At 43.2% G+C, this 17998-nt stretch overlaps 1 protein-coding gene across 3 annotated transcripts in view; it reads left to right on the top strand.

Annotated features, from left to right (window-relative positions):
- Window positions 1-652: 652 nt before the first annotated feature.
- The window catches only part of SLC7A11 (solute carrier family 7 member 11), a 61052-nt gene continuing 43706 nt past the window's right edge, over window positions 653-17998 (top strand). Inside the window, exons 1-4 of one of the 3 annotated variants that reach the window (XM_009689311.2) lie at window positions 653-1246; window positions 4094-4220; window positions 8273-8388; window positions 16213-16338. In XM_009689311.2, coding sequence (XP_009687606.2) covers window positions 970-1246; window positions 4094-4220; window positions 8273-8388; window positions 16213-16338 — 646 coding nt within the window. In that variant the 5' untranslated portion in view covers window positions 653-969. Of the gene's footprint in view, window positions 1247-1402; window positions 1536-4093; window positions 4221-8272; window positions 8389-16212; window positions 16339-17998 lie in introns of those variants that run through there. The other 2 variants (XM_068942076.1, XM_068942075.1) reach the window with 2 other exon arrangements.

Below are 17998 nucleotides of genomic sequence, written 5' to 3'. Positions count from 1 at the left end.
TATTGCTGTAAACGTTAACAGGGTTTCTTAAGGGGAAGCGTCGCTGCCGGGCGGCTTACAAACATCCCAGAAACACTGCACGTATGAAAATTGCTGTACTATGGAAATAACCGAGATTTTTCATTAGCCCGATTCGGGCGTGTTGCTAGGCAACGCGGGGTAACGAGGGTTTACGTGGGCTCCGCCTGTAGATACTTACAGTCCTCGTGCGCCTTTCCAGGTGAGTAACGTAGACTTGAGGTAAGCTAATCGATTGCAACAGAACAAAAAGTTAGACCCCCGCAAACTTTAATTTCACTAAGAGGAGCTTTTGGCGGAAGAAGCTGGAAAAGACCCAGAGCTGACGTAGCCTGTTTGATTTCTTTTCCCCTTGCGCTCGGACCAGCCTTGTGTTTAGGCAGGCTTTTGTTTCTGCCTGCGAGTTGCTTTAAAAATTTGGGAGCGTGTCTCCGGGTGTCGCCGGCGGTGCGCGCAGCTCAGCTGGCTCCGTTTCCTTGCGAGCGCTTTGTCCTGCCCACCACGCGCAGGTCGGTTGTGCAACATGCCCCTACCGTTTCAGGGGGAAAAAAAAAAGAGAGAGAGAGAGAAATGCTGAGTAATGCCAGAGGTTTCTCAAATGGCTGATGCAAACCTGGAGAATTTGCATCATCATTCAGCTGGAGTAACTTGGTATGACAAGAGCTTAAATACAAGTCCACGCGGAAGCCGAGCTGGTTTCCAACGATAGGGCAGGACCAGCCAGCAGCGTGCAAGCGCAGGTGTTGCTGAGCAGGGCTCCCCCGACCGCAGGCACCGGGAGCCTCCTACCTGGGTGCAGGGGCAGCTACAGGAGGCAGGCACCAAGTGGTTCGTTTCACACGGAGGAAGGGAGGGGAAAAAAAAAAAAAACACCACCCTAACAACGACCCTGAGTTTGTGCTACAAACTTTTTGCCTGCGCTTGCCTTGGCTGTGCTGGGGGCACTGTAGCATGTTCAGGAAAGCTGCTGTGACTGCAGCCTCTAATGGAAACTACTGGCGGGGGCAACCCAACGGCAGGCTGCCCTCCCTGGACAGCGAGCAGCCGGCCCAGGAGGAGAAAGTGGTGCTGAAGCAGAAGGTGACGCTTTTGAGGGGGATATCCATCATCATCGGCACGATCATCGGCGCCGGCATCTTCATCTCGCCCAAGGGGATCCTGCAGAACACGGGCAGCGTGGGCATGTCCCTCTCCGTCTGGGCCGCCTGCGGCATCCTCTCCCTCTTCGGTAAGTCACCCCGGAGGGGCCGCCGCCGGATTAGCACTGTCACCGGCATGATTTTGCCATTGGATATCGAAGTGCAGTGCTGAGCTTGAGGACCAATGGGGCTGCAGGAGTTTTTTTGCGATTGGATAGGTACTGTCCAGGGCGCGGAGGCTTGCGGTCGCTGCTACCCCTCGTGCCTCCCCTTGCAACCGGAGCCCTTTGGAGAGACTGTAAGCGCAAACCGTGTTTCTTATGGGTCCCAAAAGTAAGAGGAAAAGGAAACGTCCAGTGTTATGGCAGAAAGTGTGCTGTATGTATGATGTTTTTCTTCAGGCTGTAAGACGTAGCCTAGAGTTTGCTTGCAAGGTGCTGGGGATACGGGCCGCTCCGTTTGGACGCTGGTGAAATGTTCAGGCAGTTGGACTCAGTTCCCCCCAGGCTAGATCGAGCTCTGGGAGGAAGAACACCTGCTGGACATAATCTGTATCGGCACGAAAGGGAGCAAAACGATAATAATGACCACCCCCCCCTCCCCGAGACGTGGATTTCTGCTTTCGCTTTGTTCCCCGCTCGCGATGCTGCTTGGAAAGATTGTGCTGCAAAACGTGGCGGGACAGAAACAAACTCCTAATGAGAGTTTTATTCCTGACCTGCCTATTGTGACAGTTTTTACCAGTTTTTGCTTTTAACGGGGTATTAAACCCCGAAGAGTGCCGGTTTATTTGTGGCGCGCGCACAAAGCCCCCGTTCAGAGCGGGAAACCTCACCCTTGCTGCTGAGGAACAGAGGGTCTATTGACCTCCTTAATGAGTTAATCTCAGAGAAGCTGAAGAACTAACATGAATATTGGCTTTATTTAAAACACAGACGGCTTGTTTTCTGGCAGGAGGTAAAGAGGGCAAACACTGACGAACACGTGTCTGCTTCAGAGGTGGAACATGCAAATGCCACCCTGTGTAAATTGGCTCTGAGCTTAAAAGAAGCATTGACTGTTTAAAGGAGAAGTCCACCCAAGCCAAACAGACAACGAAGGAAAGTTAGGACCCGTTTCGGTCAAACGTTAAACGTATTAGTACGATGCACAACATAGTCTGTTGCCCAAAAGTGGAAGTCCTGCTTGTAGGCAAAATCCCCCTGTAAAGGAGGACCTCAAATGCAATTTGTAACCCTGTCGTGCGACTCTGGTGTTTAGCTTTGGTTAAAACAGAACTTGCTTAAGTGTTGCCCGTTTAGGTTTAACTTTAATAGCAGTGATTTCGTAGCTGTGAAACACAGTTTGTAGGAAAAAATCAGTCTCTTTCATCAAATGGATTTTCTAGACCATTTTCCAGATCTTGAGAGGTGAAGAACTGTACAACTCTGCCCAGTAAAAGATACTGCCTCTCACTCTAAATGGATTTTTACAGTTACGTTTTCATAATTTTTATGTCATTAATGTATTTAATTCGCTGCATGACTTAGAGTAAAATTTCATACAAAGATCACTGATCACCTGAAGTCTTGGTGAGGCTCTCAGTGAAACATAATTTGATTTCATCCTGAATCTCTCCCAAAGAAGTTGCCAAGAAAAACCCCATCAACAGGTTTCTTAAACGCGGCTATAGAGTTGCTTTAAGCACGTTTTCAGGTAAGCTGAAGAATATCAGACAAAAGCTGCCATCTTTTGCAAAGCCCCAAGCAAGGCAAATGAACACAGGTGGAATTTGTCATAAAGTCATACAGCCCTAGTGGGCTTGTACGTGCTCTCCAGTTTGGCAACTGTAGTTCTCATCTTACAGCGCAGTAGCATAAAAGCACGTAGGGAACAAAGCCTAAATGACTTCGCGTACTTTGTTGATTTTAACTCTATGCGATGAGTGTTTGCAAACTTTATTATTGTTTTCCTGTGGCTTCTCAGGCGCTCCTAATAGAGTTGCCTGCATTTATGAGACTTGGTACACCTCTGCTCTACTGCCGCGGTCCCCCCGCAGAGCGGAGCACCAGCGGCTTCGTGACTGGATGATGGCCCATTAAGCAGCAGTAGCAGATGGTACCCGGGCCAGGATTGCTTCATGCAGGCCCCTACAGCTGCAGCCTGCTGCTGCCGGCGCTGCGAGGGCAGAGGATGCAGGCCGTGCAGGTGGCTGCCTCGGGCCGAGAGCTGCTCCTGCTTCACCGACGGGTGAAACAGGCCTCCTGCTAAGGAAACGTGAAGCTGTCCATAATATTTAAGGCAACGCAGAGTTTAACTGAGCTTTGATTGCGTTAGTAGTATGCCCCCAACTGTGCAAGCGTTGAAAAGCCAGGGCTAAGCCGTTCCCCAAGTCTTCTGCGTAAGGCGTTGACAACACTGCTGAGTAAAATTGTTAATCTGCAATTCCTGCTTCAGGATTTTGGTCAGTCGATTGCTTCACCCATGGCAAAGGATGGGGCATGCAGGCATGCCAGGCTTTCCTTCGGAGCCTTAACCTGTGATCGCTAGTGCTGAAAGCAGGCAATCATCCTGTGATAGCAAGCTAACGCGTCAGAGGATTTTCACTTACCTGTGTGGTCAGACTGATTGGGGAACTGCATAGCTGGCATGACACGGCATTTTGTCCTATCTGTTTACGAAATACTGATGAGTAATGAAACACCTCAATAGCAAATAATTTGTTTGACTTAACGCTTAAATGTAACTGGATACATACACAGCTTGGTTAGCTGCAGGTCTAGTTGAATGAATGAAAAATCATAAAACTGTTTGAAAAAAAGATGATTAGAACGTTTCCAAAGTAGCTGCGATACCACAGCAGCACCATTGCCTACCTTATTTATTGTTCATGGAGATAAAAGTTTTGAAAGGTAGTTCTGGACATGTCTTGTGATGCCGCCATTTAATTCTTGCAGGTGCCCTCTGCTATGCTGAACTAGGAACGTGCATTAAGAAATCTGGTGGTCACTACACCTATATCCTGGAGGCCTTTGGTCCATTACCTGCTTTTGTGAGAGTCTGGGTTGAATTACTCATCATTCGGTAAGCGCACCATCGGTTTTCTTTATTTGTCTTCTGATGCTAACACACTTTCAATCCTAAAGAAAAATCTCAAATACGTGATACGTGCAGAAATCAAATAAATCTTGATGTATGAGCTGTGTTCTTTTAATAAGGTTGCTTCAGAGCATTTACCAATTTTATTTTGCTTGTTCGTACTGAAACGTTCAAGAAAGTATGTTTGGGGAAAAAAAAAAGATTCTGAGTAAACTGCCTGTTGCACAAATTCAGCTACTTGTTTTAATTTTGCTAAGCCTACTGTATCCGTTAGTGTCGCTAATAAGGCCCGTGCCTATATGTAGTTAGCTTATATACAATGTAGCTGAACAGGGAAGTTACCTTTGCATTTTCTCAGTCTTGGCACTGGCTTTTGGAGCAGCTGCTATTATCTGTGGACAGAGGAATACCTCCTAGTCAAGCTGTTCCTCAGTAGTTTTAAATTTTTAAGGTACCGTGTACTCTGTTTCTCAGATCAGGTCCCCATATTTGGTTTTCATGGGGTGCTGGAGAAGTTACTTCTTGACTGCTATGAAAAGCACTAACGAAAGTAAAGCAGTATAAAGTCCTTAAACGCATAAAGTATCCAAAGTATTGATTTGATGTGCAGGTCTGTGATTCATGCAGCCCTTGACACTGTGTAGGTGAATTATTAATGAAGATGCAGAAGCATCAAATCACATCAAACAGATTTTCATAATGTGAATGGATCTTCGTATTGAAGCCAAAGGTAACCCTTTGAAATTTTTTTTGTACAGTATTGCTGAGGCTGGAGAGCTTTGTACATGTAGGACAGGGCAATTCACTTACATAAAATAAATTTCAGGAGCACTCCATTCCTGCTGCAGGCTAGTTAGTGCTCCTTTCCCCTCTCTTTAGTCGGGAAACTAGTCACAAAAGCACAGGCCCCATTTCAAAGCATAGCTCCATTTACATAACATTGACAAGTCCTAGCGCAGACTGCTGAGGTTAAAAGCACTAACAGCGCTGAGTCATTATGACTCTAAATTCTTATCTCATTTCCGGAGGAAATCATTGTATGTATCAGATGGTCCCTTACATCCTCCCCACCCATGCGTAACCTCTGAATTAATTGCAGAGTTCCACTCGAATGTGATGGCACAGCAGATCTCCCAACCATATGAACTTTTGCCGGAAAGGAAATCAGGTAGAGGGAAGAGGCTGTGGTTTCACTAAGAGAAACACAGTGATGAGAACATAACTACGTTATTGCACACGAGCAAATCAACAATGGGAGCAATGTAATAAATCCCTTTGCTAACCCACAGCTGATTAGATGAGGGGACCTTATTAAGCCAGGAGGAAGATTCACAAGAAACTAGGCTTCATAATTTCCTCTTCTCACCTTTTTTTTTTTTTTTAACATATGTCAATGTCCCAAGAGAGCCATGAAAACATTGTTAGTCATCACAACATGCCCCACACCCAGCAAATACTTATTCTGCATGGGAAGAAACATCAGTGGAGTCTTTAATCACCAAATCCGAGCGGCAGTTAGGGAGACATACTTGTTATAACTTGTGGTGATCAGACCAGCGCTGCCGAAACTCTGTTTAAACAGTTTTATATCTGACTTCGGCATTGGTAAACTAATTGGTTGCTGTTATCAAAGAACTTGAGACCAAATATGTATTTATGATTTTTTTTTTTTTTTAGTAGGAAAAGTTGCTCGCACGCTTCTCAGTTAAGCCTTTCTTTCCTCTGAAAGAGTGCAGGATTATCAGACCTATAGGCTGGTGGAGCAGGCACAACCAAAAACAAACATTTCCTGTGCTCCTATTATCTCTTCAGCTACTATTTTACAGTCTAGGGCACATTTAAACACTGTGCACATAGTGATTAAACTGTGCTAGCGTCGCCTCTATCGAGAAGTGCCTTTTTCTAGGCTGTTCCTCATCCAGGACAACTCAGAAGGTTTTTTCTCCCCAAGTGTCATGCTGCAGGTATATTACAGATCTTTTTTTTTTTTTTTTAAATATCAGTTTACCAAAAAAATGAAGACGACTATGCGAATGTATCATCTGTAGCACTCGAATATGGTGATTGCTAAACATAGGTTGGGTGAGAGCACGCTGCCAGATAAATGACTCACCCATCTGTGGTATGTGCTGGTGGCGATATACCTGCTCCTTTCCCTGTGGCATTTTGTGCTGCTTGTCCTTAAACGAATGCTGCTAATTCTCTTTCTCTCCGTTCATGAGCGCACCAGTGGTAGGTGCCTGCCAGTCTCGCTTTCTGATTGCAGCAAAAAGGAAAGTGCCCAATTCCTTCCAACCCCCCCTCAATTTGTGGACTACACTGCCAGCAGCAACCTCCCCAAAACGCGGGAATGGAAGAGGCATGGAATATTGTGGTGCTAGGTGCCACTGCCTCTTAAAAAAAGGTCTTTCTCTAAGTGAGAGGGAGAAATCCAGTTCTGGAAGAAAGCGCTGGGAACTCGGGAAGAACGTTATCGGAGAAAGCGCCAAAGATCTGATCTTTCATCTGATCTATAGCAGTTCAAACTACTTCTGGCAGACTGCAATATGTAAACACAGGGAGCGCGGTGATCTTCTCATACAAATTAGAAGTAATCCACCGAGGTAAATTCAACAAATGTATGTGTAAAGCTAAAATGAGAGGATATTCAGTCTCTGAGTGCTAAGTCTGCTGTTGTGAAGTGCCTTGCTGTTCAGTAAAAGGAACAATTCTTGTGCGTGTGGGATGTGCAAGCAGCAACATTCACTTGTCAGGGCAGAAACTTCCTTAGGAAGATACTTCTGTTCTTTGCTCCTCTGCAGTTTGATCCAGCACAATGTGTGACATTTTGGTTGAGTCATAATGCTAAGAAAGTATTCTTGTTTCAGAGGCAAAAGTCTCTTGTGGAAAATTCCTTTATCATTCAACGAAGAATAAGAACTTCTTTGTAGAATTTTTAAGCCCTTCCATAGAATTTTATAGCAGCTATATTTCTGTTAAAATTCTGGAGGATGAGTAGGATGTGCTGTGGCTGGGCATTATTTTATTAAATTCTGGAGATTTTTCCCAACAAATTTGCATGGACTCTTCTTTGCCTCAAAAATCCTGAGAGGCAGAACCATACGCCCTTTTCTCCTTATTGCATGTAACGGTGTGATGGAAGCACAGATGCGACCAGCTGAACCTGAGAAGGGTAGGAGTGTCCTCACAAACCAAATGTAAACAGAACTACTAGATATGCAGACAGTGTCTAATCTGCAGCACAGGGTGAATTGCTCTTGGTACATATATGAATTCTAAGGCTTCTGACAAACAGTTAGCCTGTCTCAAAGAGAAAGGCTTTGTTGAATGTTATGAGTCTTTCAAACGTGTAAATGCGAGAACCGCATCCCTTTCTTCCTTCACATTTCTTGTTGCATAGAAGATGTTTTCTGTACTTCTTTGGGGATATTTACTTTCATTTAAAGTGCTGGGAAGTTGTTGGTCAATAAAAGGAACAAATATTTTAAAAAGTCTGTTTCCATTTTAGCAAACCCCATTTTCATTCAGAAAGACTTGGGCACTTTTTCGATGCTAATTTCAGTAAAGAAGAATTCTCAGCTCCATTGAAATTAATTTGTTCCTATCTACGAGCAGTGAGATATACCTGCCACTAAAATACAGCCCTCATCAACGTCTACACAGGGTTTTGCCCATGTTATCTAGTTCTGGCCATATTCACTTCAAGAGAGTGAATGAAGATTTGCATTGATACATTTCCATTCTATCCATGGCTGCTCCACAACATGGAAGTTGCAGGAACAACCTGGTAAGAAGTGTTGCTTGTCAAGATCAGAACCACTAAGCAAAGCTAAACTGTTTATGATTCCCCGATGATCTCTGTTACATTCAGAAATCACGGTCCGTGGTAGCAGAGTGACAGACATGCACCGAAATTAATTATAGCTCACAGTTCTGTGATAATGACGTTATAGTATGACCCCATATGAATATTGCTTACCTACTATTGTAGATTAATTTTGTGATTTTTTTTTTTTTGTTTTCGCTTTTTACCCTAGCCCTGCTGCCACAGCAGTGATATCGTTGGCATTTGGACGCTATATTTTGGAACCTTTCTTTATGCAGTGTGAGATCCCAGAACTTGCAATTAAACTTATTACAGCTGTTGGCATCAGTAAGTATCCAATTTTAGGTTTCAGGGAAGAGTAAAGATGATGGAAATTAAAAAATAAATGATCACACACTGAACAGGTAGTCATTTGATGTGAAACATCACAGAACGACTGTGCGTGCCGTGCCAAGGGCATCAGCACGATGCTTTGCCTGGATATATGTGTTTGTGAACATACGCAGTAGTGAAAAAATAACAGAGCTTCTTAATGGCAGGGAAAATCTATTGCCAAGCCTCATTCTATTGCCACTTGAATTAATAGCACAACTCTCATTACTTTGGTGGAAGCAATTTCAGTCCCTAAAGAGACTGTGAGCCAATGCCAGAGATATGGAAGAATGATTACTTGCTTTGAAGGGCTTTGCACTGCTTCTGTTTCAGGAGGCAATTGCGTGCCAACTGTGATACTGAGAAGTAATGTAGTTCTCTTGACTGGCCCACAGGCAACGTGAAATCATCTTCCCAGGTCCCACCCTGTGCTGCACAGCAATTCAAGCTGGTGTGCTTGCAGTTCAGGGCGCAGAAACCCAGCTGACTTTGGGAGCAGGGTGTACAGGTCAGTGAAGGTGCGCATGTGTCACCAGTAGCTTGTCATAGTTTTTCTGACTTTGCAATTGGTGTAAATGGACCATTTTGGGATACAGAGAACGCATAGCTGCCAGTGGAAGTAGGGAGGCTCTTTCTAGACCAGGAGCCTTACGGTGTACGTAGGCTGGTGTGCAAGGCTGTGTGAAAGGAGAAGACAGCCTGGCTGTGAATGGGACACTGGGGTGGTGTGTGTGCAGCGCTAAAGGTGGTTTCAGATTTTGAACAGTCACCAGGGATGACATGCGCGCACACACATGTGTGTGCATACACGCGCACACACAGGGAGGAGAGTGCAGACTAGACCTGAGTAATTAGTAACAAATTGTTCCTTTCGGTTTGGTCAGTGCACATATCTGAAACAAAAGAACTGCAAAACAGAATTAAGATATGCAAAATGATCAAAAGCACACGAGAGACCACTTCAATTTTGCACAATAATAGGTTCAGATGACTTTTTCTTTCTTTGGGGTAGAGAGTTGAATTGACATTGAAATTTCCAGTCTCCAGGTTACTATGACTTTTTTTTGTAGACGTTCTCTTGATAGGAATTCTGTTCTACCAGGAACGTTAAAGAGATCAGTATGTGACCACATTTCTCTCTGATTTAATTATGCACAAACTATAGGTTTCACAGGAATAATTGAATTAAGGGCTTGAATTTTGAGGTCAATGACTTTTTATAGTTACATCTGTCTAAAACATTTTAGTAAAAGATAAGGGTGAAACAGATGTTCAATAACTTCAAGGTCACTGAGACAGAAGGAATGTGAAGTGAGGAGTCCATTAAAGTGTTTTGTTAAGTGCATGTTACTCAAACACAATAAGTGAACAGTTTAAAATAGGTTTTTATTACTTTTAATTTAATTGAAAATCTGTGTGCCAAGCCAGGGTTTGGCAGAGTAATTAAACAAAGAAGTAGCATTGCAGGGGGGTGGAGTTATGCTGAAATAATTACACCCTAAAGGGAGGTAGGAGTTCACAGCAGACTGTTCCTATGGTGACCGCGGGTTTGCGCGGAGCAGGTAGGATGAGCTTCTGTTTCACTAAAACGAGAGATTCTCACAGAAAGTTTGTAGTCAAGAATGGGACAGTGCTGAGGAAAACAGCGATATGTGAGATGAGGGCTTGCTTTTCTTCTTTGCATAGTGCTTTACAGTGGAGTTTAATGTGTAGCAGTTTTTGATCATGTATCACACTGAGGTTCAGGGATCTGAGCGTGTATGACTGTTATTCTTGTATTGTCAGAGTTAGTTATTGTGGCAGTAATTATTATGAATTTTTTGTATTGTGAATATAAGCAAAGTGACAGGCGAGATTGAGATATTGTTGGGCTGAACAGACATATTGGAACCCTAAAGATCTTATAATCCAATTTAATGGTGCCCCAGGCAGTGTTTGCTTTCATTGAGAATTTTGTTAAGTTAATCAGAAAGTCAGCTGACATGCCTTTTGTCGTCTTATCCATTTCTCATCCCTTCTTCTATCGCCTGTGCCTGATGGCAGAGTGCTTGCTGCAGATCGCCTATCTTTATTGCATGGGGAGAAAGGTGGTAAGAAGCACCATTAAACTCTGTCCTTGAATGAGACTTTGTTCTGCAGTTTTACCTTGTCGTTTTTGATCGCAGAAGAAAAGGCTGGAATAGATTTTGAAAAGTCTCCAGGCTATCCCCTGCCCCCAAACACAATCAGCTTATCTAAACAATTTCTGACAGATGTTTGTCTAAACTGGTCGTTAAATCTCCAGTGAAGGAGTTTCTGCAACCTCTGAGTGTTTTATCCTATTTTTACTCTATCCTTGTCTCAAGAAAGCTTTTCGCTCTTTCTTTTTTTCCTCCTAAACCTCCTTTTCTGCAGTTTAAGCCTATTACTCCTTGCCTTACCCACAATGAGTATGGAGAACAGTTCTTTCTTTCTTTAAGGTCACCTCAGCAAACCAGGTTTATGCAGGGCAATAAGGCTGGCCCAGGAGGAATAGTGCATAACAACTCTGTCCACAGCCAGGAACGGTTTTAATGGTTCTGCAAGGAACGCGATGCCTTTTGGAGAGCTGCAGAAAAGCTGCCGAAGATGGATGCAACCAGGATTATGATGGGGAATGGCAGATACTGATGCTCCTCTACTAGTGCCCCCACTATTGCACCTCAGTACCTCTACAGGACGGTGGGAGCCGGGGTGCAAAGATGATGTAGATCAGAGGAGAGCTGAAATGGGGAAGTCCCGGAGAAGGGGACCCTCAAAGAAGTTTCATTATTGGTTTATTGCTGTGTAAGAGCAAACCACGTGCTGGGGACAGAATTCCCCCTTGGAATTTTGAACAAGCAAATTTTCTTTCCTGGGGTTTTGTGATTCCCTCCACTGGACCACACAGATTATTAGTTATTTTTTGGAAACAAAAAGTCCAAACTTGTCAATGGCCCCAGGGGTCCTAGAGGAAAGGGTGCTTGTGGGCCTGTCTCTTCAGATCCTCTGCTTTCTGAGTCTCCTGTGCTGCTGCCTGTTTTTTTTTTTTTTTTTCAAACTTAGAAATCACTTTTATTTACTCTGTATTTTTCAAGTCATCTCTGCCAGGGGAAAAAGCTAGGCAAATAGTGCATATATGTATATCTCAGTCTGTTTATCCATCTGCTATAAACTTTTTCTAAACTCAGTCAGTTTAACCAAACCTGAGAGAAGAATAGATGTCTCAAAGATATTCGATTACTATAATTTCTGTGAAAGTAAGTGGCTAGGTAGAGGAGAGGAACCTGTGCCGCAGCATAGGGAAGAACTGCAAAAGAAATGCATGTAGAGAAGAGACCTTCTAAATATCTAGCCGTGGGAATTGCTTCAGCTGGAGCTTTGTGTCCTTGGACACAATGGCCCTACAGCACAAAGCATGTAGGCTTTCACTATTGGGATGCTGAAGACACTCTCTTTTAGGAGAAACATTTAGAAATTCATTTCTCTTTTTAAGTAAAAGCTGATAGACTCCTCCATATTTATAATTTCTTCAGATAAAGAAGAGCTTTGCAAAGCATGGTGATAAACTGTGCAAAAAAAATCTATACTCATTTATTGCTTTATTTCTATCCTCTAACTCTACTTCTAATGGTAAGCTTAAATAAATTAATAACAGTGAGGAATAAATTATACTGTGTAAAGATATTGAACTGTATTATTGATATATAACCTGAATAGATATGCAATCTTAATGGAGCCAACTCTAATCTTTTCACTTAGCCTCCATATCAGGAGAAGGCAGATAAATAGGTTTCAGTTATTAAAAATGGAGGCTTGGAGCAGGTTACCAACTCACACGTGTTTTTAAAGTTTTAAACTCATTCATGCATATTTGGGGCATTTGGCACCACAATAATGTAAAATTTCCATCGTTTTGGAGGTCTGCCACAAAAACAAACAACCCAAACTGTGACAGTTAGACAAAAACAGTATTGGGCTTGAAAAGTGAGGTCAGCTGTACAGATCTATCAACATTTGCTGGCAAATATTCTGGAAAGTTTTGCTGGCATAAATTGGGTGTGTATGTGAAGCCATAGTTAGTTCCGTTTTTTTTCCAGCACTGCAGATGCTGTGGACGTTGCACTCTCCTGCTGACAGATTTCAGACAAGCAGTTAAAATTAAGACATCTCTTGGCTATTGGAATAGCAAAAGCTGCTCCGATGGGTGCTTTTGTGCCTCCTGTGACTTCATTTTAATCGAGGCATTAAAATCCACAAATTGAGATATTTTTGCTTGGTGTGGGCTCTTTCTACTTATGAGTGCCTTGGCCATAAAAGTCTGACAAGTTAGTGGAGGGTAGCTCCCCTTGTAGCTCCCTGCTGTGGCAATGGTCTGTATGCCTGAAAGTAGGCCAGGAGGTAATGGTACTGCTGCTTCTCCCATTAGATTTCATTATCCTTTTACAGCTGTGGCTACGTGAAGGAAAAAAGATTGTGAAGAGCAACATGATCAGTGGTACCGTTGTGTTTGATGGTTCACGAACACCATTTTGTTCTCCCTCCGTGCTTTCCTGGATTAGTGTTCATCTCACTTTTAGGTGTAGGTATTTAGTTTGAGCTAATTGTCTGCGCTCCCTATAACGTTAGTGGATAAAGAGTGAAAAGAGAGAGAGTTCCTGAAGGCAACTCATCTCATTTTAGATAGGCATCTGAAAGAGTTGCTATTAATCATCCTCTGGCGGTAGATAGCACTTCACTGAGGATGCAAGGAGGCTAGATGCCTACCTTTTAGTTGGCAAATTTAGAAAAGACGAGTCCCACTTTTACTGTCCTTTTGTCTGGGGAGTTGCTGCTTCCTTCTGATCTTTGCTGTGATCCTGTATCAAAGTCTCTGCAATGAGTTTCTTGAAGTATCTCCATAAGAAACTCTTCATAGAAGAGCAGTTAAATAATGACCCTCGACCCAAGATACAATTTTCATCTTGAATGCTTGCACAGTTGCTTTATAATTTTTCTTCTCTTTCTCAACTTTTTCTTCATGACTTTTTCTCCATCGCCGTTCACTATCCAGTTACTAACATAACCAGTATGCTGCTGATACACGATGTAATTATAAACCCCACATATGTCCATTGTATGCAAAAATTGCGAACACTAAGTATTATAAAACCATAAATACTTATAGTGCATTAAGCTCAGTGCAATAAAATGAAATTCTGAAAAAAAATCAAACTCAAAATCTCAAATCTTCTGAGAACCTCTCAGCTCTGCAACCTGCGCTACCTAGAGCATGTAGCTCTGCAAGAGCTCTTACAGAGCACCAATGTACCATGCATTGGGCTAACTGCAGATATGGAGTTCCTCCATCTTCCTGATCAGTTTAGGATCCTCACAGTACCCGTTTCACTCTCTCTATTCAGTCAGGAAGCCTCTGCTGAACCGTTTTGCTGACTTGAACTCATAGTCAGGGGTGGAGAGTGCTTAACACAACCTGCTCACAGGCAAGTTGTGTTCACGCAAATACAACCTTGGATTTCTTTCTTTCAAGCAAATGTGGCTCATCTACGGATTTGTGGCTTGGGATTTGTGTGGGGCTGGCCAGCAAGGAAGGCTACGAGTTTCTGCATGAACCTGAAATTAGTGCTCATACTAGTGTGCTCTCCAATGACACTCTCAAATGTATATCAGGCAGGTAACCGATGCATCAAAAAAACCAGAGGAGGGCTCCAGTTGAGGTGAGGCGAGGCTGCTCATGTTACCTCTTCTGACCTGAGTAAGGTAACAGAAGGATTGCTGCACTGCACTTGAACTCTGAAGGGCTGGATGTCAAATTGCAGATATTTTTGTATACATAAAGCAGTTCTTTGATGTTTTCATGTGGTCTAGTCCCCACCTGGGCTTTGTCTCGTGGAAAAGGAAAATTACTATATATGAACTTTCCAGAAAATTTGAAATAAGCCAGTGCTTGTTTATGGCACTGAATTTTACTCATAACTGAAGCAGTGTTGGTGAAACAGCTACTTTAAATATGTTTTGCTTAAGCTGCTGTACAAAAAACCTTCCCTACCTTTTTGCCCGGTAATCAATCCGTAGTAAAGAGGGGAAGCCTCAGTCAGCACTGATATTCAGCAGCAACCTGGAGGAAGCTTTCAACACTTTAAATAAGTGAAGCTGTGTCAGGGTAATGTTGGGACAACAGAGCAGTGAATCAGGCCCCTGGGATTTTCTGCTCCCTGCCAAGTATATACATACAAGGAAGTAATGAAGCAAAAGATAAGTATTTGGATGTTGAGTGATACTTTGCAGAAGCCTGTGTGATTTTTTTGTGACTCAAAAAAGACCTCTGAGTTCTGAGATATGGTAAAATGTAGAAATAGGAAAGCATTTTGACCTTTAAAATCTTTTTTGGTGAAAAATTCAAATTCAGTGATGTTTCATGTTTGTGTTGATTTTGGTAAATTGTTTAAGTGTGGGAGCCCTGCTTTCCCAAAGAAAAATGCCATGAAATACTCGCTATATAAATGTTTTTCTGGGATTTTTATTTTAATTGAGGTGTCTAAAAATACATTGGAATAGAGATCACTTGCAATTTTTCTCACTTTTCTATTAAACTACAGCTAATTTGGTTGCAAGGCTTGCAACGCGAGTTGACACAAACTAACTTCTGGGCTCTGGTGGGACATGCTGACTTGTGATTTTATGCGCCCCGTGATGTGTGAGATGGCTGATTATACAGATAAACAAATGCTCTTGAGAGAGTTTTGAAGTAGGGAAGGATTCTGTTGAAAAGCTAATTCATTAGTTCGATGCTATGGAAGGAAAGAGATCAGTGAACAGGCTTGTGTTACCACATTCACCTCTCTCTGTAGCAAAGGGGAAAATGACTTTTTTATCTAATGAAATGGCTCACATTTTCCATTCGTTTGGTAAATATCCATTTATCCAAACTGCTTTATTTATTCTATTTTGCCAGGGTAATCATTTAGATAAGCTAGAATAAGTGACACTAAAATTATAAGACCCATTGTTTTCCTGTCAGTCAGCGCTCTAGTAAAGGCCAGAAAATGCCCTCACTGACCCAGAACGACGTGTGAGTTGAGGCAGCAGGATGTAAAAGCATTTCTCATTTATGTCTGTTCATGTTGGTGAGGCACAGACCCGGTCTCCATTTCCAAGCAGTAAAAGGTCTCTGCTCCTTTGCCGATTCCTAGCACGGATAGGAATATTACTGGAACTGGGGCCCCCCTGTGTCTCCTGTGGTATGGCTTTAGTGGAGGAGACATAGCAAAGAGAGGAGCAGGTGTAAATGAGGTAGCGAGTGACAAATTTATGTGGGACCTATATGGAGGTGAGAAAGTTTAATGTGATTATTAATTGTTATTGTTTTCTGAAAATGCAAATCTCTAATCAAACCAGCACTAATACAGAAACCTGGTGTGACAGGGGTTGTGCAATTAATTATTTTCATCAGAGGCAGGGTTCTGTCAACCCGTCATCGACCAACAGTTAACAATGCCAAGTAAATGAAGCTTTAATTTGTCGCAGAAGGAGCCAGGCAGAGACTGAAGAGGTGGATGGGCAGAGCAGTGGGTCAGGAAGGGGCTCAGCTCAGGCGTTTCACAGGGAGTCTGGAAGGGAAATGTGAGAAGTTAGGAAGGGAGCAGATGGAGGAGGTTATGAGGGTATTTCCTTTAGTGCATCGGACCCCCTTGTTTGTGCAGCCTCTCTGTTGGCAAATAGCTTTGTGGTGATTTCAGTGGCGTGAGTATTTTTCTCTGACTTTTCTTTTTTCCCTTGCAGCGGTGGTGATGGTCCTGAATAGCACAAGTGTCAGCTGGAGTGCCCGCATTCAGATTTTCCTTACCTTCTGTAAGCTTGTAGCAATTCTGATAATTATAGTCCCTGGAGTTATCCAGCTAATTAAAGGTATGAAATGAAAAATAAATGCTTTAAAAGTGCTTTTATCTTTACCCTCCCCAGTCTTTCCCCACCTGCCTCTGCCAAATAATGCTTCTAGCAGCAAAACCTCTTAATTAGTCTCTGCTTGTTTAACTGAAGCTCTGTGCTGCCTGTAACTGATTAGCTACACTGGGATGAACTGGTATTTCCTTCAAGCATGCCAATGAGACTATTCAGATCACGCTCCATTTTTGAGTGAGTGATGGGATTGCCCTTTTCCGGGTAAATGGCATTTGACGTAAACTATGTGAAAGGGGCAGACTCAGCTGCAGTAACCGAGGAGCTTACCCTTCTTCAAAGCACAGACCAGCCCGGAAGAGTTGTCCAAGTCGCCTTTAGTTGCACTATAGTGAAGTCCTAGTCTGTGGTGTCAGGGGATCAAAATCAGGGAATGTAGGAAATAATCAGAACCGTGGAGGCCGTTTTGCCACGTTAGCAATGTAAATTATGAAAGCTAATCTCTGATCAGTCACTGGGGATAGTTGCAGTTGTTATCAGAGTCAAATGTATGAGTTAAAGGTAGTGCATTGGGGAGAGAAACCATAGTTAGCCAGGTATTGTTTTTACAGACTTCCTGGCTGCAACTCCATGGGATGCTCATGGTGCACGTGTGCTTTACTTCTTCCAAGTGAAAGACTAAAACATGACAGCTAAAGGCAAAGGTTTAGGGTTAACCCAAGTCTAGGAAAGGAAAGCAGAAGAGTTCATAAGGCCAGGGCTACTCTACAAACATTGCCCATGTTGCTGCATGAGCAAGAAGCGTGAGAAGACACCTCTCTTCTCCTGAGCTGCAGTCTGTGCGCACCCGCTGTGTGAATATGGCTATGTAGGCCTTTTGTTGGCCTTGTGGAAGTCACTTGGGTGGAGTTATGCTGGTAGAAAAACTCTTTTTGCTGGTATATACTCGGCTACGTGAAGAAGCTCTTCTGATGTAGCTGTAGCAGCAGAGGTTGTGAGATGGAGACAAGCCCCAACTCATTCACGTTATAGTAGTGGTAGGTAATAACTACACAAAGCACAGGGAGCCATTCAGCGCAGAGGGTCAGAAAGGGGAACAGTTTTTAATGAATTGGTGGCAGATTTTATCTAACAAAACTTATCACAATTGTTGGTTCAGTTCCCAGGTAGGCGCTTTTATTATACCTCACAAAGCCTCCAGTCTGTGTCAACAGCACGGTGCTTGCACTCTGCAGTGAGCTCAGAGTTTCTCGGGGACGCAGGCTGCGCTCCGTGGTTAGCAACAGTCTCTGAAATAAAAGTTTCCCTATGCAGAGCTCTGCTGATTCACTGTTTCTGTTTTCATGTTTTTGCTTTCTTTCTGGCAGTTGCAATGCCTGTTCCCTCACCTCCTTTCATGTTGAAAATTTCACTCTGTTCCCATCTGTCCCTCTTCTTTCTGTACCTTTGGGGCAGGCCAGACCTGGATTTGGCTGGGTTCTGCTGGCCTTTCGCAGCTCAGGCAGTGTTACTGATCCCCCCTGGGACCTTCCTCTGCTCCTGGCTCCAAAATCCTCCACTTCCATGGGAATTTTGACAAAGGGCTGAGTAAAAAGTGATTAAAGAGTTGAGAATTTGACTCATTGCTAATTTAGGTCTGGATGAATTCTGCTTCTTCCTGCTGCTTTTC

Source organism: Struthio camelus, chromosome 4 (genome assembly GCF_040807025.1).
Source record: "Struthio camelus isolate bStrCam1 chromosome 4, bStrCam1.hap1, whole genome shotgun sequence".
In the NCBI taxonomy this organism is placed as follows: domain Eukaryota; kingdom Metazoa; phylum Chordata; class Aves; order Struthioniformes; family Struthionidae; genus Struthio; species Struthio camelus.
This window is presented reverse-complemented; position numbering and strand designations above follow the sequence as displayed.